Below are 12,888 nucleotides of genomic sequence, written 5' to 3' on the forward strand. Positions count from 1 at the left end.
CCCGGGGGGTTGGGGGGGTGCGGGAGTTGTCCGGCCGCCATGGGAGAGACCTGTCAAAATGGGCCAGTCTGGATGAAGTCCAGGGCCAAATTTCTGTCCCAGTCCAGCCCTGACCAAAAATGTAAATATTGCAGAATATGCAGCCTCTTGCTACATGACAAAGCTCAATTTCATGCTGAATAAACTGAATTTATTAATGTATCTTAAAGGGTCACTAAAGGAAATTTTTTTTTTTGCTGAAATGACTGTTTACAGGGCATAGAGACATAATAGTTAACTGATTCCTTTTAAAAATGATTAAAAATAGATAAAAAAACAATCATATAATGTGCCTGCAGTGTAGTTTCGTTTTTGCTGTTGTTTCCTGGTTCTCTGATGTACAGAGAGCCACTAGAGGGCAGTCAGCCAATAGAGAGCAGTGATACTTTGTCTAAAACTCCTCAGCACCAATCCAGTTTCGTTTTACTCACACCTCCTTGATTAGTGACCACCGTGAGAAATCTCCCAGTACTGTGGTCATCAGGAAACAGGCAACCAGGAAGTGTCCAGAACAGAGAGGATTTACAGCAACATGAATGCAAAAACGAACAATGAGGACATGAAACCAGGACTGCAGCAAGGTAAAGGAAGCTATTTAGCTAAAAAAAAAAATTCCTTTAGTGACCCTTTAAAGAGAATACTATTCTTTAGATAGATTTTTTACTCCATAAGCATTTTATTAAACTAAACTTGATAAAATCCCCAAAAATCAGATTTTAATCATTATTTTATATCCACCCTGTTCACTGTGCAGTGCAGCTGAGGCTGCAGATACGGGCATGTGTGTGGGGTGCACACCCTAATGCAATAGTCTGCTCACACCTATGAATGGGATGCAATATGAGGGGCCTGTGTCAAGATTGTGTACTTGAACCTGTAGTGGGATGTGATATGAGGGGCTGTGTCCAGATTCTGTACTTGGGCCTGTAGTGAGACATGCTATGAGGATCCCATGTCCTGATTCTGCACTTGAACCTGTAGTCGGATGTGAAATGAGGGCCCCCTTGTCCAGAATCTGTACTTGAGCCTTTAGTGGGGTGCTGTGAAGGGTCTGTGTCCAGATTCTACACTGGGATTGATGGTAGGCGAGAGATCTGTGTCCAGAAACTGTAACTGGATCTGTATTGGAATGTTATATGAGGGGCCCACATCTGGGATCTGTAGTGTGGAGACTCTGCACTGGGGCTTGGCTTGTAGCACTGGTACAATATACTTTGCTTGATGGGTTTAGAAAGTCATGTATATATATTTTTTTATTTTGCAGAGACTTCTCTCTGGAGATGGCGAATCGCAGCTTGGAGCTGGCACTGAGAGATGTTTATCCTACCTGTAGCAGGTTGCGCCGCCCTGCCATGGAAAACTCTGGGAAAAGCGGGCAGGACTGCCCAGAATTGTTGGTCCCTCAAGCAGAAGGCCAGTATGTACTTTGCAGGTGGACAGACGGACTCTATTATCTGGGGAAGATAAAAAGGGTGAGCTGCTGGGGAAGTCTTCAGCCTTCTATTCATAGAGAAATTAGATATTTTGCAACTTTTTTTTTTAACACTCTGGGCACATAACAACATAAATAACCAGTTCCAAGATAATGATTTGCTATATCACAAACTGTTTCATGTCTGAAATGTCAGCATCATTGAATAGAAAATATATAAATGTAGCGCTGAAGTGCAGTCAGTAAAGAGTACACCAAACTAAATTAAATGTACATATATAGGTGAATATATATAACCAAAAATATATATAAATACAGTCTCTGTGAAAAAGTTATAGTCAAACAATAAGTGAGAATGTTCCCTTGATCCAATCGTGAAAAACCAAGATAAAGAAGAAGCCGTCACTAACTGAAGAGAGGCTTACCGGACAGATTGAACCCTGAGGAACATACGTTCGTAAGGGTCTATCGGGCACATGCAAATCTGATGGAACCAATCAAATGCTGCAGCTCTAAAACGACCTCCAAGGAATCCAAATGGTGGTAACCAAAAGTAGATGAGAACATGCGTATGTAGAATTAATCAGCAAAGGTCAAAAAACAAGGCCAACTGGAAAATAACCAGAAGAGAAAAAAACGCATAGCGTAATACTGTTTTACGAATTACGAATTTACGATTAAATGCAGGTTGGAAACGCTTACATTATATGTAGAAATAAGCGCTGATCAGATAAAAAGCGGCAGCAGTGGGGTACCCGACATGTTTCGCAGCCTTGTGCATCGTCTGGGGTGTGATCATTCAATAAAAGCCTTGCTGCTTCAGAGAGGCTCATTCTATGTCCTGTAGTGGAACTGGTCGCTGCAAGCACTGCTTATTGATCACTTATCTGCCCAGTTGTGGTTTCCAACAATGGGCAGGGGTGTCATCATGAGACAGCTGCTGTGGGCTTTTCCTATAGTGTAGGAATCCAGTGCCTGGCCAAACTATGCCCTCCTAATGTGACTGATGGCCTCAGTGTTGCCGCTCTGAAATGCCCTTAGAGCTACCCTGAGTAAAGCCAGAACAAAAAACAATGAGCCAACTGTAGTCCACTGGATGGATTGCCTATGTCACCTGGATGGGAAAGAGGTGCTGCATTGCCTGCTCTGCTCCCATTGAATTCTCCTCTCCATCGGCATTAGGCAGTTACATGATTTGTTCTACATTATATCTGGATTTACTTTTGCCTTCTCTTTCTTGCAGGTCAGCAGTTCAAAGCAAAGTTGTCTTGTGACATTTGAAGATAACTCTAAGTACTGGGTCCTTTGGAAAGACATTCAACACGGTAGGTATGCCAGGGCTCTCTGCACTGGAATATGAGAATCTGCCATACACTTTACTTCGGTCTGCAGCCAGCAAGATTCAGTTTGCTCTTTTTGCAATGAAGACGGTTACTTAGAAGTCCATCTAGTTCAACCAACAGAAGAAAAAATATATAGAGAACCTCCATACACAGAATCTTAACTCCACAGTTGATCCAAAGAATGACAAAAAACCCTATAAATCATGATCCAATTCACTCCGGGGTGGGGTTTGAACATTTTCTTCCTGATCCCCCAGAAACCATTTGAATTTTCCCTGGGATAATCAATTGCTGGTGGTAAATATAAATATGAGGAATTTGAATTTAAAATGTGAATATCCAGTTGTATTTTGAGCATATAGCTAATGCATCAGCTCTCCCTTCTTCCTCCTCCCCATATTTTTTTAAATTTTCTTTACAAATCATTTCAGTTTTAACGAATATTTCTTCATATATCTCCCTCCTCGGATGCATGCTTGTATTTAGCCTTGAAGTGCATACCTTTACATATATCAACATTAAACTTAATTTGCAATATAGTTGCCCAATTAAATAGTGCATTGAGGTCAGCTGGTAAATTGGACACATCCTGCAAAGACACGTTTCCACTTGCACAGTTTGGGGTCATCTGAAAAACACTTGAATGGTACAATTTTAATCCAAAACTCCTATATCATTTATACCTGTGTTAGGCTGGATTCTCACCGACGCTGTTTTAGTGCATACTAAATAGACTGTCGTGCAAATCTGCAAAAATCCCTAAAACTGTGTCGGTGTGAATCCAGCCTTAAAAAGTAAGGATCCCAACACAGGACCTTGGGGTACACTACTGTTAACCTTAGACCATTCTGAGTGTTAATGATTAATATAATATAATAAACTCTCTGAATATGGTCCTTTTTTTTTTTTTTTTTGTCAGTTTTCTATTCATTTAGAAACTAATTTCTCTAAGCCTATGGACTATATCTTGCACATAAGCCATGTCAGGGGGAACTGTCAATTGCTTTTGCAAAGTCAAATATACTAAATCCACAACCACTACTTTTTATCTAAGTTTGCTTACTTATTATAAAAAAGCAAATCCATGCTGTCTATAGCCTAAAATATTGTTTTCTAGCAACAGCTCCTTGTGATCTTTTAGCAAACTCTCAAGTATCTTCCGAAGTATAAAAGTTAAACAAACAGGACAGTACTAAGGCTGTCCATATGGATGGGAAGATGACCAAATATAAGGGGGAATGAAGCAAATGTTCCTTATTACACTCAAAACTGTATCTTGGCCAACAAGGCCCAGACCTAGGCCAGCACTTTACAGGGGAACAACATGAAAATAGTCCCGCACCAGTCTTATGAGGTGGACTGGGCCGCAAGACAAATCTGGGCCCCCATAAAGCGGCCGCACTGCTGCTGGTATGATAGGGATGCTCAAACACAAGGGGGACACTGACTTGGTCACCTATACCTGTCAGGTAGTAGGACTCCCTGCAATCCTTTGCTTGTTTCAGTTGTACATATTAAGGAATCTTAATTTTATTTCTGTTTATTGCTGATGAGAAAAATAAACAGATGGATTTATTCCTGCCCCCAATACTTCCTTTGCTCACTGCCTGGACCACATACCTTCATCACTGTGCTATATGTTTTCTGCTGCACCACTGGCATGGTTATACCCTCTTAGTCCTTCATAAGTTTAGCAGGGATTTGTGCTTAAAGTAGAACTATAGGCAACGCTCCAAAAAAGAGTAAGGGATGGTTATGGACCCTGTTATTAATTTTTTTTTTTTTTTTCCATCCATTCATTTCCCTTAATTTCCTGCCCCATAGCCTAACAGGAAGTGAGAGGAAATCTCTGCAGATTACGGGAGGGTTTTAAGGTTGGCAGGCCTTAAATAGAAAGGGGTGGATCATATTTAAATTGGGGGGTGCACAAGTTTAATCAGCCTAGGGCAGCACAAAACCTAAATACACCACTGATTACACTAAGGGGGTGAAATACATTGTTCCTTATTATACTGATTTAAGACTGGAGCCCAAAAGTGTTGACAGCAGATTCCTCATATCTATTTCTCAGAAAAAAGAACGATTGATCACTATTGGGAATATCTCAACTTTTAATAAATCTGCCACTTTGTTTAAAAAAAATGTATAAAAAATCAGAATGTTCCTTTATTGAAAACACTGGCATGGTACAGAAATCATCAAAACAATTGAGCGAATAAAGGCAGAACGAATACTAATAGTATTATGAGCATAGTGCCCTCGTGGCATGGTACAGAGTATGTAGTCGGAGCATATACACAGTAGACAGGCCATCACCATGCCCATTCACCACAAAATATACCAGATTAAGACTGCAGCCATATCGTGGCCTGACTTAGAGTTGAGGAATAGAAAAGAGTACCCTCTCACTGGGCCGTCCACAGCTGCCATACCCTATCTAATTTCCCAGGATAATTCCTACAAATTGAAGTCCATTTATACATAGGAAGAACATCGTTAATAACTTTCTCCCAGGAAGCTACAGAGGGAGGGGAGGGAGCTTTCCACTTAAGTATAATTTCTCTCTTGGCATAGTATAGCAAGTAATAAATTGGCAGTTTAGTACACTGGGGCCTCTGTGCATCATCTGGAATGCCCAACAACACCAGCTCAGGGGAAACTGGAAGGGTCAGCTGAAGACTGAGCTTGATAAGATCGAACACATCCGCCAAAACCTGTGCTACTCCTGGACAGCTCCAGAACATATGAAAATATGTTCCCACTGCAGCCCCAGAACAAGGGCAGTCGGGCTACCTTTGGGGGTAGATCCTGTGCAATCTCTGAGGAGTATAGTACACTTTGTGTAAGAATTTTGTTTGAATTAATTTGCCACTTTGTTTTTTTAGTGTCCAATACTAACCATTAACCTGACGTATCTCCTTCAGCTGGCGTACCCGGAGAGGAACCCAAGTGTAATGTTTGTAGTGGGAAGAGCTCTGTGACCCACAATCAGATCCTCATCTGTGGAAAGTGTGGACTTGGTAGGTAGACTTCTCCTTTTGAATTGTCTATAATAGAGATTTGCAGCTACTCTGAACAAACCTGAAAAGCAAAATTCTGTTAATTACTGTTTGCCTGTAAACTGACCACATAAAGTAACTCAAATGTAATTTCAGAAAGACCCCAACCTTTTTTGTGCAATGAGTCTGGTTATGGGGCAAAACTTCAATATGGCATGCCTCCCATTGCTCGCCAATAATCCCTAATGTAGGGAGTATATAGATGGACTATGGCTCCTACTGATCGCCAGTAATTTTAATCTAGGGCAGGTATAGAAATACAGTAACTATGCAAAATCCCTGAAATGTGGCAAGTGTGTGTGTGTGTGTGTGTGTTAAAGCATATCTGAACTGAAAACAAAACTATATTGCCACTCATCGGTCCTTAGATGTGGTGGTTGCATGAGTTTTTTGCTTTCAGACTCTGTGTCAGGGCAACAAACAAGATATAACTATAGAACCCTATCCTTCTCTTTTTGTCCATAATATAGAGAGGCATGGTTCTGTAAACCTAAGACAAGTGTAATTGATAAGTCAGCAGGAGCAAAGACAACAACATAATTTATTGTTTCACAAGATATCTGGAATGATTAACGGCTATTATTTTGAACTTCTTAGAACAGAGATTTAACATGCCAAAAGGGACCAAATGATAGACAAATAATAAATATTTCAATTCAATATTAAGTTTTCCCACCCTTCAACTTCAACTCTTCTGGGAAGGCTGCCCACAAGGTTTAGGAGTGTCTATGGGAATGTTTGAACATTCTTCGAGAAGCACATTTGTGAGGTCAGGCACTGATGTGGACAAGACGGCCTGGCTCACAGTTTCCACTCTGAATCATCCCAAAGTTGTACTATTGGGTTGAGGTTAGGACTCTGTGCAGGCCAGTCGAATTCCTCCACCCCAAATGCGCTCATCCATGTCTTTATGGACCGTGCTTTGTGCAATGGTGTGCAGTCATGTTGGAACTTGCCTGGCCTTTACAGTCCTGACCTCAACCCGATAGAGACTGCGAGCCATATATCTTTTGAATGTGTGTGTGTGTGTTTTTTTTTTACTACAGAAATGTGACTGCAATATGGTTTGATTTTAAAATAAACTCTTACCAATTTAAAGTTGCCACTTCCCAAGTCCTCTACTCCAAAGGTTTCAGGATTGAGATTATTATTATCATTATTATACAGGATTTATATAGCGCCAACAGTTTGCTCAGCGCTTTACAACATCAGGGAGGACAGTACAGTAACAATACAATACAGGAAGGATCAGAGGGCCCTGCTCGTTAGATTGGTGCATCGCAGAACGGGCAGGCACTCTCATTATGGAACAGGGGATATCAACAATTGGCACAATGAGAACTGTATTGCACATACATGATCAGGATGGGGGAAAAGAAGATTAAATATTCCCGGTCCCGAGCAGCTAAATCCATATTTATGTCATAGATTAAATTGTAGTAGGAGAAAAAATGTAAAATACATAGACTATAGAGATTGCTTCTGGGGTCACGGTTACCAAATCAGAGCAGTCAGTAGAATATAGTGTAAAAACTGTATAGTCACTTGCAGGTAACGTTTAGAATCCTTAATATAACAAGTGAGATATGGAAGAACGATGCAGAATACAGCAGTCCCCATGTTTGAAAGTATATATAAAAAAGAGCGTCTTTGTATGTCTTAATACATTTATCACATATAAATATATGCCCTGTGGCATTATTAAAATGGTACACCACAAATTAAATAATCCATACTAAATAATACAAGGAGGTATGTAAAATTGGAAGCAAAGGTCAAGTGGAGTTCAAGACCCTAAATATAAGATTGGTTAAAATTGATGGGGCTGCTTTAGTAGTCCCTGATAAAGCAGTTAATGTCAAGGTCGACATTTAACCCCTTAGGAGCCAAAGTGTCGACGGAGTATATCCACTGAGTTTCGAGTTTTGATAACTCTCTAACACGATTAGATCCCCCTCCATGATGCTTTGAGGTGGTCTGCCCCCCAGAACCTGAGGCCTGCTGGGTTCTGGTCATGGACAATTTAAAATGTAAAGAAACGTTGTGGTTTTTAAAGCCTATCTTAATGTTCGCAACATGTTCTGCAATCCTTATTTTGAGTTGCCTTTTTAGTGCGACCTGCATAGAGAAGTTTACACGGACATTCCAGTATATATACACCACATACTTGGTGTTGCAGGTAATAAAATCCTTAATTGGGAACATAACGTTATTATATGTAGATGAGAAAGTTTTCTATGCTCTTGCAGGTCTATCCACTTCCTTACATGGGCTACATTTCCTGCAAGCATAAAACCCATCCTTGTCCCAAAAGGAAGCAGGTTTGTTTGGAGGGTCCAGGACTTTTTTTTTTTTTTTTAACGACTCTATCTCCATAGTTTGGGGCCTTCCTATAGATAAAACATGGTTTGATAGGAATCACATTTTTGAGAACCTTATCAAGAAACAATATGTGCCAGTGGGAAACAAATATCTTTTCTACTTCTTTGAATTGGGAATGATAACCTGAGATGAAACTCCATTCATAGTTGGTTCTGTTGCGAGAAGGTATTACAGCGTCCGAGTGAGTGATCCTTGGTACTGTGAGCAAATCTTCAATAATTTTGTCCATTTGGTTCTCGCAGTAACCTTTCTCCATGAATTTCTTTTTCAATATACCAGCTTGCGATTTATAGTCGACATCACTAGAACAGTTGCGTCTAGGGTTGCCACCTCATCCCTTTAAAACAGAACACATATGAATTACACAGGTTCTGAGGCTAATTTAATGCAGGTAAGGCACCAAATGAGTCTAATTACCACCTTAATTAGCCTCAGAACCTGTGTAATTCATATGTGTTCTGTTTTAAAGGGATGAGGTGGCAACCCTAGTTGCGTCTCACCCTCATTATTTGACCCTTGGGTATATTCCTTAGCCAAGTTGGGTGGTGACCACTTTGTGTTGGTAGGTAACTGTTAGCATCCGTAGGTTTAAAGTATACCTTGGTTTCTATTTTATCGCCATTTCTGTAAATATGGAGGTCCAGGAAGTGAATACAATTTTGGTTATATTCACACGTGAGGTTAATATTTTGTGTGTTATTTAGCTCCTTTAGAAAGGTCTCTAATGTTAACCAGTTCCCGACCCCCGCATGTACATATACGTCCACAATATGGCACGTACAGGCACATGGGCGTACACGTACGTCCTTGCCTATTAGCGGGTGGGGGGTCCGATCGGGACCCCCCCCGCTACATGCGGAGGTCGGGTCCGCTCGGGGAGCGATCCGGGACCACGGCGCGGCTATTTGTTTATAGCCGCTCCGTCGCGATCGCTCCCCGGAGCTGAAGAACGGGGAGAGCCGTATGTAAACACGGCTTCCCCGTCCTTCACTATGGCGGCGCATCGATCGCGTCATTCCCTTTATAGGGAAGACACGATCGATGACGTCATTCCTACAGCCACACCCCCCTACAGTTGTAAACACATACTAGGTGCACCCTAACTCCTACAGCGCCACCTGTGGTTAACTCCCAAACTGCAACTGTCATTTTCACAATAAAGAATGCAATTTAAATGCATTTTTTGCTGTGAAAATGACAATGGTCCCAAAAATGTGTCAAAATTGTCCGAAGTGTCCGCCATAATGTCGCAGTCACGAAAAAATTTGATGATCGCCGCCATTAGTAGTAAAAAAAAAAAAAATTAATAAAAATGCAATAAAACTATCCCCTATTTTGTAAACACTATAAATTGTGCGCAAACCAATCGATAAACGCTTATTGCGATTTTTTTTTTTACTAAAAATAGGTAGAAGAATACGTATCGGCCTAAACTGAGGGAAAAAAATGTTTTTATATATGTTTTTGGGGGATATTTATTACAGCAAAAAGTAAAAAATATTGCATTTTTTTCAAAATTGTCGCTCTATTTTTGTTTATAGCGCAAAAACTAAAAACCGCAGATGTGATCAAATACCACCAAAAGAAAGCTCTATTTGTGGGGGGAAAAAGGACGCCAATTTTGTTTGGGAGCCACGTCGCACGACCGCGCAATTGTCTGTTAAAGCGACGCAGTCCCGAACTGTAAAAACACCTTGGGTCTTTAGGATGCATATTGGTCCGGGGCTTAACTGGTTAAAAAAGGCTCCGGCATACCAAAAGTAGTTATGTCCTAGACAAAAGTCTAGGGCATTCCAAAGAAAGACCTTCTGAGCATGGGCTAGATCTTCCCTTTGGCTTAATGCCCAATTTAGGGCCTGGAGAGCGTCATTGTTTTGAATAATCATGTATAGTGATGCTACATCAGCTGTTACCAGATAGACTTCTTCTTTCCCTGATAGATCGATATCCTGTAATAATGAGAGTAACTCCTTAGTGTCTTTTAGATTAGGCTCTGGAGATAATGGTCAAGGTACTGGCCCATACGGGATGTAATGGATCCTATATCGTTCACTATAGGCCTTGCCGGTGGGAGATTCAAATCTTTGTGAATTTTAGGTAGAGTGTAAATAGTAGGTATCCTCCCACTGCTGGGTACCAGATATTTACTTTCTTTAATGGAAAGGGCCTGTGTTCGATATCCCATTTCTACTAGTGTTTTCAAGTTCACCTCATATTGTGGAGTCGGGTCTCTGTCTAACCTATGGTAGGTCACTTCATCCATCAGCATATTGAGTAACTGATCATGGTAAAATTCCTTGGTTAAGATCACCACTCCCCCTCCTTTGTCGGCCGGTCTTACCACTATATCCTTTCTTTTCTCAAGTAGTTTGATACCTTCTTTTATATGTCGTGGATTGACATTTTTCTTAAGTTTTTAATACACTCCAAATCACGTAGTACCAGTCCCTTAAATACATCCAGGGGTTGGTTGGATCCTACTAGAGGGTTAAATAAAGATTTGTTCCGGAGTCCGCTATCTGAGGGCACAGCCGATGTATGTCTTACTGGATTTAAGTTCTTCTTCAAAAAATATTCATGTTGAGTTTCCTCACATATTTGTGCACATCTATAAAAACATTGAATTTGTTTATCGGGCGATGGAGGCCACATTTCAGCCCTAAATTTAAAATATTGGTTTCTTTATCGGTTAAAACGACATTGCTTAAATTAAAAATACCACCTAATTGTACTCCTTCCTTCTTTTTTTGGACGCTTCGTCCAGCCCTGCAGCCTCTTGTTCTTCTCTCATTGGTCTCGATTGTTGAGGTCTCTCTCGTTCCCAGTGTGGTGGATCCCTCCACTGCGGGTCTCTGTCGGTTGGTCCATAATGTTGTCTCTTGTGTTGAGCAGTTTGCTGAGGGTACGTGGAGGGTCTTCCCCCTGTAGGAGTTCGAACCTCTGCCCCTCCTCTGCCATCCTCTGCCCCTTCCTAAAAAAGGTTGCGGTGCTTGATATGATTGCCGATTAATGTCTTCTCTTAATGGTTCATATCTATTATACACTGGTGGATAATAGTAATTCTCCCTGAGTGGAGTTGGATTAGGATAGCTGGGTGGACCAGAATTCCTAGGTCTACACCTTCCATGGTTAGTATCCCTCCTAATAGAGAGAAGATAGTCACCGCTCCAATTTGGTATGTGGATAAATCCGTATCCTCTCAGAGAAACCCAGGTGCCGGCAATGCACAAAGCAATTGTAGAAAGAAATGTTTGGACAGCCGCACTCTGGAAAAACCTTCTCGGTTGCCTTTTATTGATAAAAGTTATCAAACACCATACATCACAGCAAAGACAGGGGCATACAGCTGATATTTCGCACTACAATCAGTGCTTACTCATAGTTGTGGACCAGGGTCCTCCCTATCATTGAGAGGTAGTAGTTTATTAGTTACTGGTTGGGATCTTCCCATATTGTTTTTTTGTTGTGTATCCATAATGTTATCTTCATTATCCTTTACATCAGTAGGATTTGATTGTTGCCACAGATAAATCGAGTTGGCTCGGAAATCTCCCAGATCCCTATGAAATTTTTTAAATTTTCTTTGTTTCTTTATCCACCTTATCTAATTTCTTTTTAATATGACTATTAAAATCTATTACCTGTTGGGTGTCCTTAATAGGATCGAGTTGTATTTGTAACTCGTTGATCCTTGCCTCCAATTTTACAATTTTTTTTTTTTTTTCCTCTCTAAAATCAGTTCCTGCAGCTTAAGGCCGACTCCATTAAAAAATTCCAACCACTCGGACATGGAGTCAGTGTCATTCAGACCTTGGGGTACTACTTCCCATCTTAAGCTTCTGATAATAATGCGCTCTTTTAAATACTGCTCTAAGGTACATATGTCCCACCAAGTTCACTTGTTTCTCAAGACAATTACCCAGAGCAGTCATTACTCCATTTAGATTTACTTGTGCAGTAGTGTGTTCATCAACAGAAAAAATACTGTTAAAATCTAAATTTCTACTGCTCAGAAACTGCAATGCATCCATGGCAGCCAGGAAAAAATATGAATATATAAAAATGTCAGAAAAGGTGCAAAAATACTGTCCCTAATGCACTTCACAGCGCCACAGACCTGTGCTGTTTCTGAGCTGACTATGTGTCAAGTAGCGGTAGATGAACAGTCTATAAACGAATATCCAATTCTAAAGCAGCCCCATTTTGATCTATTTTAATCAATCTTATATTTTGGGTCTTGAACTCCACTTGACCTTTGCTTCCAATTTTACATACCTCCTTGTATTATTTATTATTTAATTTTGGTGTACTATTTTAATAATGCGACAAGGCATATATTTATATGTGATAAATGTATTAAGACATACAAAGACGCTCTTTTTTGTCGATTTATATACATACTTTTAACACGGGAACTGCTGTATGTGCATCGTTCTTCTATATCTCACTTGTTATATTAAGGATTCTAAGCGTTACCTGCAAGTGACTATATGGTTGTTTTTACTCTATATTCTACTGACTGCTCTGATTTGGTAACCGTGACCCCAGAAGCAATCTCTATAGTCTATGTATTTTAGATTAAATTGTAGTAGGAGAAAAAAATATGACACTAATATGGATTTAGCTGCTCAGG

The 12,888-nt window shown here is 40.4% G+C and overlaps 1 protein-coding gene across 1 annotated transcript in view; it reads left to right on the top strand.

Annotated features, from left to right (window-relative positions):
- The window catches only part of PHF19 (PHD finger protein 19), a 52,563-nt gene that overhangs the window by 5,835 nt on the left and 33,840 nt on the right, over positions 1-12,888 (top strand). The window contains exons 2-4 of the mRNA XM_040324053.1: positions 1,304-1,511; positions 2,715-2,796; positions 5,739-5,834. Coding sequence (XP_040179987.1) covers positions 1,304-1,511; positions 2,715-2,796; positions 5,739-5,834 — 386 coding nt within the window. The remainder of the gene's footprint in view (positions 1-1,303; positions 1,512-2,714; positions 2,797-5,738; positions 5,835-12,888) is intronic.

This window comes from Rana temporaria, chromosome 9 (genome assembly GCF_905171775.1).
Source record: "Rana temporaria chromosome 9, aRanTem1.1, whole genome shotgun sequence".
Taxonomy (NCBI): domain Eukaryota; kingdom Metazoa; phylum Chordata; class Amphibia; order Anura; family Ranidae; genus Rana; species Rana temporaria.